The 16179-nt window shown below is 40.9% G+C and overlaps 1 protein-coding gene across 1 annotated transcript in view; it reads right to left on the bottom strand.

The window, feature by feature from the left end:
- USP25 (ubiquitin specific peptidase 25) overlaps positions 1 to 16179 on the bottom strand; it is a gene marked incomplete at its 5' end in the record, with an annotated part of 72251 nt that overhangs the window by 36800 nt on the left and 19272 nt on the right. The window contains one exon of the mRNA XM_010193343.1: positions 2412 to 2498. Within this exon, the coding sequence (XP_010191645.1) occupies positions 2412 to 2498 (87 nt within the window). The remainder of the gene's footprint in view (positions 1 to 2411; positions 2499 to 16179) is intronic.

The raw sequence follows: 16179 nt of genomic DNA, 5'->3' as shown, positions 1-16179 counted from the left end.
GCAAACAGTGGGGTGGATGTTTGGTTTTGGATGGTTTTTTTAAGTCAAAATTTATACCAATGACTTCTGAATTAAAAATTTTATACTGCAAATTATTAATAGCATTTAGATTCAACACAGCGATAGGATCGTACAGAAACACCCCACTGTGCAATACTCCCTGAATTACAACCACATGCTTTAATTCTACGTCAAGCAGTTGTCACGACCCTAGCACCAAACTCTATTTTCCACCAACTGGAAGAACAACAGGATGTAAACCAAAGACTTGAAAATCTGACATTATTAATTAGATAATAAGATTATTAAATCTTGGTCTTTATTAGCAAGGAAATTTGATCCTACGGAATGTCACTCACATACAGTACTTAATACGAGGTTAAAAATAACAACCGAACCAACACCAAGTCAAGATAGTTTTAAAATAAGCAAGAAGATCGAAGTAAATTTCAGGACTTCTTTTTGTCAACTGGTACCGTATATTACAACTCTAAACCGATTTGCCCCTACTTGCCTTCACCTTATAAAGAAAGGGAGCATGCATGCGTACTTCTTCTATTTGTCAGTTCCAATTAGTGCAGTGATCTGTTTTCCTAAGCTCGCCCCAAAACATATTTCAACACTAAGACAATCCTTTTTCAGCTGTTGATAAGGCAGACGAGTACATCAATTAATAATGTCATCGCATTCTGGAATTCAGGTTGACAAAGGAGAGGATACAAACAACTGCCAGAGATTCTTACTAGGAGGCACGCAGAAGGCGAGGTTTCTGCACTAGTCCATATACTTGCCTGGTGTCACAATATTTCACACTGCCTTAATATGGTCTGTTATGGTCAGAATTTGTAAGAAACAGCACTTTGGAACTGCTAAAGGCATTCCGCTGCCAGTGTCAATGCTTGGGCAAGATATTTTTCAAAGATAACAGCTTGTTATCATCTATTTCATACCACCTCTTAGATGCCAACTGCTTTTTACACCCTGAAAAATGAAGGTAAAGAACTCTGGGTACTGGAGTTTATTACCAAAACAAATTATAAGATGAATAATGAAATACCAGGCAGAAAGTAAATCTAAAAATAAAAAAATAAAATATTTCAGTATAACTCTTCAGTAAAGCACGACTTAGTATCTTGTCTTACTGAAATACCCTGTCCTCTCACCCTCTACTGACATGTTCCCAGTACTACGTTGTATTTCCCAACCCACATTGTATTTGCACACCATCTCACCACATAATGCAAACATTTTTTCCTAAAAAAACCCAAATGAACAAAACAACAGCAGCAATAACAAAAAAAACCAAACAAGTGACAACTTGCTCTTTGAATGGAGCCGGGAAGGGGAGCACGGAAGAAACTATACAGTTCTGACTGAAGGTGCAACTTCCCTTTTATGGTACATACCTAGAGGTTCAGAAAATGGACACTAATCTTCTCTATGTTTGTTTTATTTTGCTTTTATAATTGCAGCTCTTACTTTTTTGCTAGTGAACATTCCAGTCAAGCCTGAAGTGCCAAACAACTAAGAACAGGTCGACAACACACTCCCTTCCTAAAATCTGAAGGGACAAAATGTAATAGTCTAATTTCTGGATATGCAAAAATTCACTGTTCTGTAAGCCCCTGCTAAAAATTGGGGCATCAAATGCCTTCATGATTCATTCAGCCATTTCCTCTCCTCATTTCTTCCTTTCTATCTCATAACATAGATATCAAGGTGCCTTATGTACCTCTCCTCAGAGTGCATCCATGAAGGAAGAAAAATTGGTCTGTTTTGTTCCTCAGTCTATGACCATTCCCCCTTCACTCATCTGAGGTGACAAGAAAACTGAGCCTTCTCAATCCCATATGAGTACCAGGATAAACATGGGAAAATTTATGCTTACAGTCACCAGATGAAAAGGCTAGAAGAGAGAAGCTAATAACTGAATCTCAGACCATGGGTTACAAGTAATCCCTGAAAAAGCAATGAAGTGGCCAGGCCAACAGTACCAATGCTGCTGGCAAAGCTACACAGATCAAAACATGCAGGTAACCAAAAGGCATGCCCATAGCTGCACAGTATGAGGGGTCTAAAATAAATTATGTCTGTTTATACAAGCTCCATTCACACTAAAAATGCTTGCCCACCAGCAACAGTGCTGCTACAGCTGTATCAGTGAAGCCCTTTCACTGAACCTGGTCTAAGCAGCAGCAGTACATTGAGCACATTGCCTCTCTCAACACCCTGCCCATAGACTGCTGTGAAGCTAACAGATTTTATGTGAGATCCGTAACAGGAAGCTCAGAGAAATGTTAATTAGCACCTATAAAATCCATGCTAATTTGAGCTAGAGTACAGTGCAAAATTCAATTACAAGAGGGAAATGCCTTCATTGGCCACCAGGGGAAGTTAGCTTCTAGTTTTACCTTTTGGTTTCGGGGCAAGTCTTGAGCATTTGCAGGAGGATTGAAATTCAAGACTAGTCTTCGAAACTCCAGTAGGTTAAATAATGACTGAAAAGAAAAAAATAAAACATGTTTAAGCAATTCTGTAAACAATACAAAATTCTTCCAAATATGCCTTTGCAAAATAGATGAAGTGTTAAACGTCTAAGGTTTCACTTCAGAAACTAGATTATTTCATTTAAATTTGCTAAACATATTTTCACCAGAAAATAATTATTTTTGCCAAGAAAACAGTCTAATCGAAAAAGCACGTTCTTTACACTTAAATAAATGGGACAATAAGTTTTAGATGACAGGTAAATTACTTTTACAACAAGAATTTAACTAATTGTATAACTATCAGTTTTCTAATTGAAATTAAAATCTGATTAGCCAAGTAAAATTAATCTTGTAGGCTCTCTATCATCTGCCTCCTCAGTGCAAAGAGTACATCTTTGTATATATAACTTAAATCCACTTGCAGTTATCTGTACTTTTTGCATTCTGTCCACTCCTCCAGTAATTATAGGATCTGAATTGTGTACGTTGGAGTAAGAAAACTGGGTTACACCTCTTAGCAGGTACTTTCTCACTTTACAGATACTAAGACATGAAAACAGGTGTCTGTAGGCACACCCTCAAAGAGCCCCCCAGCGCAACACAGAGCCTGGAGCCAGGAGAGTACAAGAACATGACAACTCGGGGGTCCCAAAAATAAGAAGTCCAAAGCAGTGGCTCAGAACTGAAGTGCTCTGGCACTTGCGTAACTGCATTGTTGCTCTTCTGTACAGGCAGAAAGCACTTTAGTTAAAGCACACTTCATTACCACAGACCGGCATTTTGATGAAGAAAGGGTAGCAGAAAATGTCTCAAGTATTTTAAATATGCTTATCAGAGAAGATCTGCCCTCCTATTCCTACCCTTTGGTTTTACAATCTATAATTAACTTCCTCCCCCTTCTCCCCCCATCACGTATTAGCTATTTATTTTGGAAAGGCAGAGCTTGCCTACCCCAACTACAGACTTCAATCCCACAATTTGTCCTAAACAGGCAAAGACCACAGCTGGTTTAATAGGATTTCAACCCCACAATGCTGAGAAAGTGAGACTCAAATTGTGAAGAGGCACTGCATTTATTCTAATAATTTACAACACGCTGGAAGAAAAAAAAAGATGAGTTTGTGAAAAGCTGCAATGTTCCTGACTCTCCTTGTGGAAAGGCCTGTATCGATTTAACCTCTTCCCACAGCCCACAGTATACAGCATCTCCAGCAAAATGAAAAGGCTAAAGTGGTCTTTCTTAACACTTTTAGATTTAAAAAAATAATCAAAACACAAACCAAAAAAAGACCTTTCTGACCTTGCAAAAACAACACAGACAATTGAGTAGTCAAGCTTTTTTTTTTCCTCAGCCCCTCGCCTCTGTTTTGCGGTTCAAAATACAGATTCCCCTTTTATCCGCCCTTGCAGAGGAGGGAGATTAAAACACAGAGTCTTTTGTTTACTTACTCAAAGCATAAAAAATGTTAATATTTAATTCAAGTGTCATTGCAAAAGTTGATACTAATTGATGTCTTATGATGTAACAGCATTCCACTGGTGGGCTCTTCGTCAAGCAAAACATAGCAATGTCTTACATACAAAATAAACCAGCTGCTGAAATACAATGTCCAAAGACTGACTTCTCACCACAACTAATCCAAGTGCCACCAAAGTGCCAAGCAGCTGAGCCAGCCAATTTCATAATACACATACAGAAAGTAAGTACAGAAAACTGTACTAAAGTTTAGGTATCTTGCCTGGCATCCAGTCCACAAGTTTTTCATTAAAACTGTATTTCATTAATCCAGAACTCTAAACTGTGAAAATGTGAGTCCATGCTTTACTAAGCTGAACGAATTATTTCTGAGAGCTGCTGAGAATAATTAAGAGGATTGTCTGAGATGCTCTTTCCTTCTTCAGCTTTGTTCTACTCAGAGTTTCTGATGCAAGATATTTAGTTATTAAACTTTTCTCCAAAACAGCTTACACTGTGTGTGGTTGTACCAAGATGCACCAGAATGCTCACAGTTAAGTCTGCTGCCAACACCACTAACGCTAACAGGACAGTATCATTTTGTACTGAGCTGAAGCAACTCCAGGAAACTTCTGTCTTCATCAAAACAAACCAAACTCATAATTTCCCAGTGCAAGTGTAAACAAGTATACAACAAGCGTGCCTGAGACCAACCAATTTTTATGCCCAAAGTACCTCAGGAGGAACCTACAGCTCTTCCTGAGGCAAGGCGACATAAACGAGCTCACCTAAGCCCTCACTGCGGCAGAGAGCTCCCACGGCCAACCACCCCAGTGCTGCAGATAGGGGCGAGGCAAAACAACTCCCAATTTGCCGAGCCAGTTGTTGACCAAGCTTCCTGCACCCAGAGTAGATGACAACACAGAGCAAAAGCTGTTCTTCTGCAGCCACCAAGAGAGACACCGCAGAGCCTGTCCCTGGCCCCAGTGCCACCCCCTGGCCCCAGCCCAAAGCAGCAGCCTTCCAAACACACGGCATGGGGCAGCCCTTCATCTCTTACCCACTTGGCTTCAGCTATGGAAAGGTGTCCGGAGTCCCAGTGCAAGAAAACACGCTGGATCTAAAAGGTGGATACTTCGTATTCACTGGTCTTGATCAAATATTCTTATAGTTTACCAAAACTTACGCATGCAAGAAAAATTCTCTAAAAGGTGAGGTTCTTTTTCCAGTGTATTTAAACCTATTTAAAAGCTGACATCCGGGAATTTGACCAAGTTAAGGCTAAGATTAAGTTATAGCAACTCAATTATCATGAAAATCGAGATATTTTTAGAATATCTGCCTCCTATTATGTCAGTTTGAGGGTTGAACAAGATAGTAAAAGAAAATTAGAATAAACAAGTGTCAGTTTAGGGCACTCAAACTAACTGTGCTGAATGACCACAGACATACTGCGGCCTTCCCCTACAATAGGTGGTGCTGATGGAGACGTATTTTCTGTCATGCCACGGAAACGTAAGTAGAGTTGTAGCTTCAAGACAGTAAGATACTAAAAACAGTCACTTTTCTGAGTAATAGCTACCCACACTACATACAGAGGTAAATGTAATTTCAGAATATAAACTGCCTCGGTTTTACCTAAAACACCCTGCTTTTCTCTTTTCCCCTCTTAATGTCTAGGATTATCAAACATAAGGACCTTGGCAGAATTTAGGTTGCCTGAGTAAAGGATTAATTCTTAGTATTCAAGAACTGTGACGCTGTATTAATACTGCAAGAATATAAATTAGCCAGCGTATTAAATCCATAAAAGCTTGGCATGCAACGCAGATTGTTAAGAGCCACCAGCAGAGTCCTAAAATAGTAAAGTCCCTGACATCAACTAAACTTGGAGAGCACTAAAACAGTACTTCTGCATCTAGATAAAAGATGACCTCTCAAGCTGCCACACAGAGTTTCAGACAGGCTCTCTCTGATGTGTACTTGCAAGTTCTGCAAACGCAGGGCACTAAAACCAGCTGCTTCACTAATGGATGGAGGAAACCTTCTGTTTTCTTTGACTAGCAATTTTGCATTTGTTTCCACCCTTCAGAAAAAAAAGCAAAACATTCTGCACAAGAACCAGGGAACTTGTAACATTGACCACCTTTATACAAGTTTACACAAAACCCGGGATTTCACAATACCATGAATACAGCCATCTCCCCATTCAATTTGTGAATGTCTTATCAACTCAAGTGATTCAGACTACTAATTGTAACCCAGTCAGCAAGATACCAAAAACATTCTCGTTTGGCAGAAAATCATCTAGGATGTGGCAGGCCAGTGTGCAGGCTCACTTTTACCAAAGTGAAGGGGATTAACATCAGGCAAGGATGCCATGACTTGTGTAGGTGTGCATAACGATACCTACGTGTCAGCAGCAAATACTGGCTAGGAATTCATTCAAAGTAGTGCCAAGGCTTGAGACTTAACATAAGAAAAGTTCAAAGACTAACTTGAATTTTGGCAAAGAAAATTTAGGATTTTGCTAGTAACCAAAACCTAAATATACCTTATTAGTGCAGCATGAAAAGCAACTCTTCAGCAGGGGAAAAGTATGCATTCCTACAGAGCAGCTAAACGAATTGCATTTAGCTAAAACATGATCTCATGTAATTTGAAAGCTTATATATGCATTAGTGTATAGTGACACCCATTTCACTCATTTAGTCATCCAGGTCCTTTTATGCATTTCCAATTTGACATGTATTCAGATTTTAAAGCCACAAAGCAGAGCCTATATCTACCTTCACTTGGTATAGCAAGCAGAGAGCAACATTAAAGAATGAATACATCATTACTGTTCTAAAAATAAACGACAAAAATAGAGCTCTGCCTACGTCATTAAAGTATATTACTTGGAATAGTTTGCCTCTGTCAACATAACACATTAGACTTACGTTCTCACTTCACTTTATAAACAGTTTTGGTGGTTTGCTGTATATAGAGCTAGTTGTAATGGGGTAGACAGGCCTTCATTAGGGTTAAATTCTTACTCGTACCAATAATCTAAATCAAAGAAAATGCCTAACTCTACAGAACGTATGAGCTCATCTGCATGCATTAGCATATGTTCCTTCCAATAACATTAAGAACTTTAAATTTACTAGTTATCAATATTTTAAGTGCTAAGGGTTCAAAATAAAAGCATTCCTAAATACCGCACTTAGGCCTATTAGTGACTTCCCAGGCCTGCAACGCCTCAGATTGAACACTGGTGTCCAGCAAAGCTCCATAATGCAAAAACAAGCTACTTCACAGGCAGCCAAGTCCACTTCTCTTCAACTTTCAAGCCTTCTGGATTCTTTACCACTAATCTGGGAGAATCACTTCTACCTCCTCTCCAAGGCCCATCCCTGCTTTTTCTATTTATTAATCTATTTTACTATTTCACCTTTTGGTTCATATTCTTGAGCCTGCTTTTCTCACAACAAAGTCCATGAAGTGGTTGGTTGTTGCCATTGCACTGCCTGCTCTGCTTCTTTCCACCCAGCACCTCCTTGTAACTTGCACTGCGGCTCCCTCCTACCCCACTTGTGCAGGTCTTACTCCTGCTCAAACTTCATTGTGAAAGTATAGAGAGGTGTTTTTTCTCTCTCCTATGAAACAAAACTGCAGGCAGATACGACACTATCTCATGGCTGAACTTCAGCAGAACAACCCATGCGTACAATGATAGCAGTCAGGAAAACATTCAGCATTTTCCAAGTCACACAGAGATTCAATCCTAGATCTTAAAAGCTTTTGAAAGTATCTGAAAAAGGACATCCTTCTTTATAAACAAAGGTATAAAATGCTGTTTTAAGCTGTCAAGTTTTGCTTTTCCAAAAGGCTGAGGTGTAACATGGAAGAAGATGGAAAACAGCTTTCATACCGTTTCATCTACAAAGTCAAACTAACTTAAGACCTCTAGCAGAGGTGTTAAGTCAACACTTTAAACAAACAGCTCACCATGGTATTACCAGCCTGCATTTAGAGAACATCTAGCTGTTTATAGCAACAAACTCAGAACATTACTGCAATTCAGAAGACAGATAAGTATGATATGAGATGTACCAGAAGAATTCATTTTATACTTGTGTCTTGGCACACACTAAAAATGCCATTCAACCACTCCTCTATTACATGTTCAAAGCAAGGGAAAAAAAACTCTGTCAGGACACAAAATAACAGCCAACATTTCCTTACATGGTTACCGTTTTCAACTTCTTACTTAGACGTAAAACAACGTGAAACAAGTTTGTGGTATAACTTTAAACAACACACTTAAGGCAATGGCTTTATGTTCCTCTAAACTGAGGAACTGCACATGCGATCACAACCCAACATTTACTCTGTATCCTTTATTTTAATTAAGTGAACAACTATTTATGAGTCAAAGCTAAAGCCATCATCCACTAAAGCTTTCCAACCCTTCACAACAGAAATTTTGTGATATTATATACCACTAAACATAAGGTAAAAGTTTGAAAACTCACACAAGCAGACCGAGGGAATTGTAAACCACAGAGAAGAACAAAAAGCAGGAAAAGGACTACCCTGTCAACAAATATCATAGAATGACTCAACTTGGAAGTGACTCGAACTTGGTCGATCTTAACAGGGGAATGGAGGAAGTGAAGGAGGGAGGGAAAGCGAGAAACTAAATTTCCAACATAATTTTCTGCAGATGAAAATCTACAGTTTATATTCCACCCCCCACGCCTGGCCCATGCTGTTCCACAGAGAGAACAGTGAAAAGACAAGACTCCATCAGTGACCATTTAAACCCAAATAGGGACCGTGCACTGTATGTCCTTCAGCATGCAACCTTCCACTGCACGCCCAGGGAACCAAGGGAGTCTTGTACACTGTACATATATGCAGCTCTATTATATAATACTAGGCTTTCTGGTATGAATGCACTGCCACATCATCCATTGGAACCCTTTCCATTCAACATGACAAATAGGAAAAACAAAACCATGAGAAGGTTAGATACTCGTGGTAGGCCACTGCAAAGATGGTAACAACAGCAGCACAACCATCAACTGTGAAGAAAACACTTTCTTGACTCCCACCCATCAAGTTGCATTGCTTCTTCCCAGAACTAGAAGCTTAGGATCAAATGAGATCCTAACCCCAAATATACTGACATCAGGAAAGCAAGAAAAGGCTGTTCCTAAACACAGTGCAACACAGTAAAATGCCAGAAGAGGTGTCAGGGACCCTGAAAACAGAAGTTAAAAGAGCAGCCATGGAGATTTATGCTTGCAAAATAGTAGCTTGGTAATTCTTGGTTCTGCAAGCTTCTACTTCTGCAGAAGGAGAAAAAAAAAAAAAAAAAGAAAAAAAGTCTCATTTTTGAATGACTAACCAGCCTCTGACTGACTCCCAGAGAAAAGAGTATGGAGATGCCAAACCCCAGCTGTCTTGTTGGGATAACTCACTCGGTAAAGGGAGGAGATACAATCTGGACAGGCCCTGGGGAAGTCATGAGACCCAGGAAATCAGTGCACTCAGTACTTCCAGTATGGGCCTGGGGGAGGAGGGGAAACAGAGCAGCATTTACAGGACAATTTTCATGTGATTCCCCATATACTTTCTTTCTTCCTTCCTTCCTTCCATCAGAAATCTGTCTTAGTGCACTGAGCAGATGACATTCACTAAACGACCAACTACTCGCAATACCTTTTTCAAGAGACAAGTGCTGCCAGGGCATAACTTCTCCCACATGCCTGAAACCTACTTGGAACTCCAAAAGATAAAAGTTACTCTTGGGCAATGCCTTAAAGCAAAACACCCGGGAGACACCCTGCAGAGGCAGCAAGCCTACAGACACGATGCCAGCAGCGCATCCATGTCCTGCGAGTTACCCTCCTTCTACGTCCTGCAAACACTTCACTTGTGCTCAGCATGACAAAAAAGGAGCCACTTCACAGGGTCAATAATGTATTATTTAAAAGCCATTTCTGGACTATAAACTCTTAAAACCAAGGAAAATTGTAAAGTTACCTTTTTACAAACGAGCTACTGAAATCTACTGCAAGAAAGGAAGTAACAATACATAAAAGTATATTTGTGTTTTGTTTCTTTAAAGAACTTGATATATTAAGGTCCATTTCAAGAGCAGGCATATGCAGTTACAATAAATGAGAGTTAAAAAAAAAGAAGAGAAAAAACACCACCAAAACACCCCACACAACCAACCTTCTAGAAATATTCTAAAACCTCAAGATTCAGGGATCCTTCTATAAAACTTAATCTAACTAAATAGTAACAAAAGCGTGTACAGGTGGACTCCCATCCAAAATGTAGGCTTATTACAAGTCCAAGAGTATGTGAGAAAACCATTGAGGGACTTGGATTTGTTTCTTGGCAGGTAAGGAAGAAGCAAGCATGCTTTAATACAGTTTCGTTTTGACCTACTTTCTTGGGGACTCAGTTTTAAATTCAAGTTATTATCGAGTCAAAAGTCTTCAACAGCAGGACAGATTTACACTGTGGAAAAAATATTATTGTTCATTCTAACGATGAGGAATGTAACTGTTAAAAGCAAAACTTTTGGTTTGGAGCTGAAGAGGGACTCCCCACTTTCCCCACAAAAGAGGATCATTTCCACATGTGCATATTTTTCTAACACACAAATAAATACATATTAAAAGGCAGCATTTCTAGCAATGTTTGAATCTTGTTGAGGTTTGCTGTCACTCACTGCAAATGTTTTTTAAGGAATTTCATGCTCTTAATGCAAATAACACAAACCATTGATGGTTGTATTTGACTAGAGTCAGCTAATTGGTGGCTATAAAAATCAACATGTATTGCATAAGGAAACTGTCGAAGTGTCAGAAGTTTTTTTTTCCTTAACAAGCACCCCTTAAATAAAAGAAAAAATATTTTTCTTTCTTTGCACTTTAGTTTTAGGTTATATTACACAATATATCATTGTGACTGACAGTAGTTAACATTTAGATATTGTTGACCTATGCGATGTGTCAAGTTACAAAAGACTCATAAAGAAAGCTTGAAAATACTTCTACATAGTAAACACAAGCCAAGGAGTCAATCTGCCTTGTGGAGAAATAAGTATGGTATTAGCTAATGCGCTAAATTAACATGCATTGAATTTCCTGGGATGGCTGAAACATAAGTCTTCCTGGCTGGCAGACAATCTTAATAACCTAAATTTTCAAACGACTGAAGTTATAAATCTTTCAATGGTTTACTTGAATTACATTCTATAGGCCTAAATACAGAAGGTTAACCACCTTTTGGGGTCAAACCATTATAATTTGAAATGCCACAGATTTTCACATAATATGGGTGATGACCACAACAGCTAGCTAGCCTTCTTTATAATCCATTTTCAAGGTATAAAGTTGCACATCGGGTATAAATAGCATGAGATCATAGGTCTAGCATAGGTTTTTACATTCCATAGCCTCTGTTCTTATCTTTGTGGGTAATGAATTAAAGCTCAAGTTTCCCTGAAAACATTTCTTTAAATATTTAGTTTCTTATGTATAAATATTTCTTTTACAGAGACACCCCTACACATGAAACCAGTCATCTTGAGGTTTGGGACTACTATGGAATGTAAAATCTGATTACACAACAGAGAAGGTAAAACATCAAGTCATATTAGCTCCACAAAAAGCTTTATGGAAATAAAAAGCTTCTATAAATTATCACAAACACAATGTTTCTGCTATTGGAAAAAGAGCTATCCATGTGAAGGAAAAACAAAAGGAGAAGAGATCACAGAATGACAGAATATTAGGAGTTGAAAGGGACCTCAAAAGATCATCCAGTCCAATCCCCCTGCCAGAGCAGGATCACCTAGACCAGGTCACACAGGAACGCGACCAGTGGGTTTTGAATGTCTCCAGAGAAGGAGACTCCACAATCTCTCTGGGCAGCCTGGTCCAGTGCTCTGTCACCCTTACAGTAAAAAAGTTTTTCCTCATGTTCAGATTGAACCTCCCATGCTCCAGCTTGCTCCCATTGCCCCTTGTCCTGTCATTGGCTGTCACTGAGAAGAGCCTGGCTCCTTCCTCCTGACACTCGCCCTTTACAAATTTATAAACATTAATGAGGTCACCCCTCAGTCTCCTCTTCTCCAAGCTAAACAGACTCACCCCCCTCAGCCGCTCCTCATCAGGGAGATGCTCCACTCCCTCCATCATCTTTGTGGCTCACTGCTGGATTCTTTCAAGCAATTCCCTGTTCCTTCTTGAACTGAGGGGCCCAGAACTGAACACAATATTCCAGATGCAGGCCCACCAGGGCAGAGTAGAGGGGAAGGAGAACCTCTCTCGACCTACTAAGCATCCCCCTTCTGATACACCCCAGGATGTCATTGGCCTTCTTGGCCGCAAGGGCACATTGCTGGCTCATGGTCATCCTGCTGTCCACCAACACCGCCTGGTCCTTTTCTGCCTGGCAGCTTTCCAGCCACTCGTCCCCAAGCCTGTAGCACTGCATGGGGTTATTGCAACCGAAGTGCAGGACTCGGCACTTGGCCTTGTTGAAGCTCATACAGTTGGCCTCAGCCCATTGGTTCAGCCTATCCAGGTCCCTCTGCAGAGCCTTCCTACCCTCAGGCACATCAACACTTCCTCCCAACGTAGCACCATCTGCAAACTTGCTGAGGGAGCACTCAATCCCCTCATCCAGATCATTGATAAAGATGTTAAACAGGACTGGCCCCAAAACAGAGCCCTGGAGAACACCGCTTGTGACTGGTCGCCAACGGGATTTATTTCCAGTCACCACAACCCTCTGTGCTCGGCCATCCAGCCAGTTTTTGACACAGCAAAGCATATTCCCATCCAAGCCATGCCCAGCCAGCTTCTCCAAGAGGATGCTGTGGGAGACAGTGTCAAAGGCCTTACTAAGGTCCTGGTAGACAAACAAAAGAAGAGAAACATCAAAAGATCCCAGAAAAACACAAAATTTAAACACCTGATAGATTACTAGATGTTGAAAGGAAAAAGGCCTAAGAACATAAAAACTTTGGTGGGAAGGAAGGTGTTAGAACAAATAAAGAAATCTTCCCATTTCATTAGCTACAGTATAACCTATGTATTACCTGCAGGTAAGTAAATCCTGCCCATAAAGACAAAAACATTCAATCAAAACTGGACAAAACCACTAAAAAAACCCAAACACATGCCCAAAAAAACCAGACCCAAAAACCCAAACCAACATCAAGAAGCCAAAAAGAACATGGATAACAGCAATCCAGTTTACATAGTCTACTGAGATTTCAGACTAATTCTGAAGAAGTCATTCAACAAAAGCTTTTAACTAAGCAGCGAGGAGGTAACACAGAAGGGTCCAGGCACAGATAAACACACAATCAGAAAGAAAAAGAGGGCAGAAGCAAACCATCTGTTCCAGCCTGAAGGGAGGTTACTGCATATTCAGAAAGTCTGTGCTGGAAAGAAAAATTCAGAAGTGATCTAGAAAAAAGAGCAAGTGGCAAGGTGGCCAAGTTTGCTCAGCACAAATACATGCCATGCATCATAGAGTCGCAGAATGGTTTGAGTTGGAAGGGACCTTAAAGTTCATTCAGTCCAACTCCCCTGCCATGGGCAGGGACACCTCCCACCAGACCAGGTTGCTCAAAGCCCTGTCCAAACTGGCCTTGAACACTTTCAGAGAAGGGGCATCCACAGCTTCCCTGGGCAACCTGTGCCAGCGTCTCACCACCCTCACAGTAAAGAATTTCTTCTTTATATCTAATCTAAATCTACCCTCTTCCAGTTTAAAACCGCTACCCCTTGTCCTACCACTACATGCCCTTGTAAAAAGTCCCTCCTCAGCTTCCCCGTAGGCCCTAGTGTAGTAAAAACAAGAGCTGGCAAAGATGAACTAACAGAAGGATCATGAATGACTGTGTAGTCAAGAAAGCTAAATTCAGTACAGGTAAGTGGAAAGCAACTGTAAAATTCATAGAAAGTTATGGGCTTCAAGCTAACTAGTATTATTCAAAACTTTGGATTTATGACAGATAGTTTCATGAAAGTATCAGTTCAGTGCATGAAGTACTTAAAAGCCGAATAAAATAATTAATAAAGGAAGACAGAATGAAACCGAAAACATTACTGTTTTCTAGAATCACAGGAAAACTGAGTTCGGAAGGGGCTGATGAGTCTCCTGTCTAACCTGCTCAAAGCAGGAGGTCACCTGCATGGTCAGAACAGGATGCTTTGGGCTTTTTCCAGGCACGTCTTAAGAGCCTTCAGGGTTCAACAGAGCCTGCACAGCCTTTCTAGGCAACTTCCTTCACTGCCTGCCTGTCCCCATGAGGGAAAACGCTTCTCATACCCAGGCCAAATCTCTCTATCTCAGCTTTCTCCTATTGCCTCTCATCGCCCCTGTACTCACGGTTGTGAAAAGCCTGGCTCCATCTTCTCAATGGTCATCTAATGCAGACCATCCCATAGCTTCCCAGGTTGACTTTTTGTCCTGCCCACAGTTAACCAGAAATCTCTTTGATTCTCCATGGCCTTTCAAAGATGATAGAAAATGGCCTTGCTAAGGCTTTCCCCTGTTATCTCACCACCACTGGGAGCGACTCAGTGGGTCCTGTGGACTTACATGGGAGAAGTTTCCTTGAGTAATCTCTGACTCAAGCCTCAACCACTGCTCAGAGTTCCTCTCCCACAGCTAAGCACAGTGGGAGGTCTGGGAGACCCCATCAGTGAAGACTGAGGCAAAGTAAGGCACTGAATACCTCAGCCTTACTTCAGCCTGCTGTCACTAAATCACCTGCTATATTCAGCAACGGAATCCTGTTCTCCTTGCTCAGCCTTTTTTTTGACAGGTGTAGCATCAAAACCTGTTCTTGTTACCCTAGACATCCCTTGAGGCATCAACTCTAGGTTAGCTTTCACTTTCCTAACATCATCCCTTCAAGCCTGAGCAACATTTCCAAATTCCTCCTCAGTAGCCCATTTCTGCTTCCAGGTCCTGCACACTGTCTGTTTGCATTGCAGCTTAGCAATCAGTTCCCTGAGCAGCAGGATGGACCCTTCTTGCAACCAGACAAAGTTGTCAGCTTTCCTGGAGTCCTCTGCCCTTCAAAGCAGATTCCCATAGGATCCCAGATACCAACTTCTTGAAGAAGCCAAAGTCTGCTCTCCTGAACTCAATGGTGTATACCCTGCTACTCCTTCCTTGCTCTCATCAGGGTCTTGAACTCCACTATTTCACTGCCACTGCAGTCAATAGTAGCCACATTACTACATCTCAAACCAGTTCTTCCATTTTAAGGAAGAGCAGATCAAATTTTGCATCACCCCTAGTTGGCCCACTAGTACCTGTATCAAGAAGTTGCTCCAATAGTCTCCAGAAATCTGGTTTGCTTGTGCACCACTGTGTTGGACTTCCAGCAGCTGTCAGGACATTTATTAAAGCGGGGACCATGGGAACCACAGATCACGATCCAGAGACCTCCTTGACTTTAAAGAAAGCTTTGTCCCCATCCTCATCCTGAGGATGGTGGTCTGTAACAGACTAACTAGGGTGGTATCTTTACCAGCTGCCCCTCTGAACCTGACCCTCAAACTCTCATCTTAAACTGTCACCTTGTCTCATACAAGTACTGAATACATTTGAGCTGCTTCTTCACAAGGAAGGCAGTGCCCTTCTTTGCCATCCCTACTTGACTTTCCTGAAGAGCTCGTGTCTGTCCATCATATTCCCTCATAAATTCATAGTCCACTCCTATCTTAAGAACTTTCCTGATCCCCAACTAAAATGCTACTAGAGCTAGAAAAGATCTGGAGAACAGCAACAAGGCAGATCAGAGGTTAGAAGAGATTCCATCTAGGCAATAATTCAGCAGTCAGCTTGGAAAAAGAGACCATCAACCTGTTGAAAGAGAGTATGACAGAACTGTAATGGCAATCAACTTTTAACTGTCTTATCTACAGGAGACATGGAGGCCACCAGACAAAGCTAGCGAGAGCCAGGTTTAAAAAAAACAAACAAAAACAGAGAAACAAAAAACCCACACACACACACCGCCCACCTCACCCCCTCAACTCAAAAACGAGGCAGTTCTTCATACAATAGGGAGCACAACTATGGAATTCCAACCCCAAGGTCCCTATGGGTACAAGAAGTTTGCCAGGTTCAAGGAAGACAAGTGCATGAAAGACAGGTCCACTGAGGACTACCAACTAAACAGACTGCAAAAGA

This window comes from Mesitornis unicolor, unplaced genomic scaffold (assembly GCF_000695765.1).
Source record: "Mesitornis unicolor isolate BGI_N332 unplaced genomic scaffold, ASM69576v1 scaffold5341, whole genome shotgun sequence".
NCBI classification, from domain to species: Eukaryota; Metazoa; Chordata; class Aves; order Mesitornithiformes; family Mesitornithidae; genus Mesitornis; species Mesitornis unicolor.
Note: the sequence above shows the minus strand (reverse complement) of the source record. Positions and strands in the feature narration are given on the sequence as shown.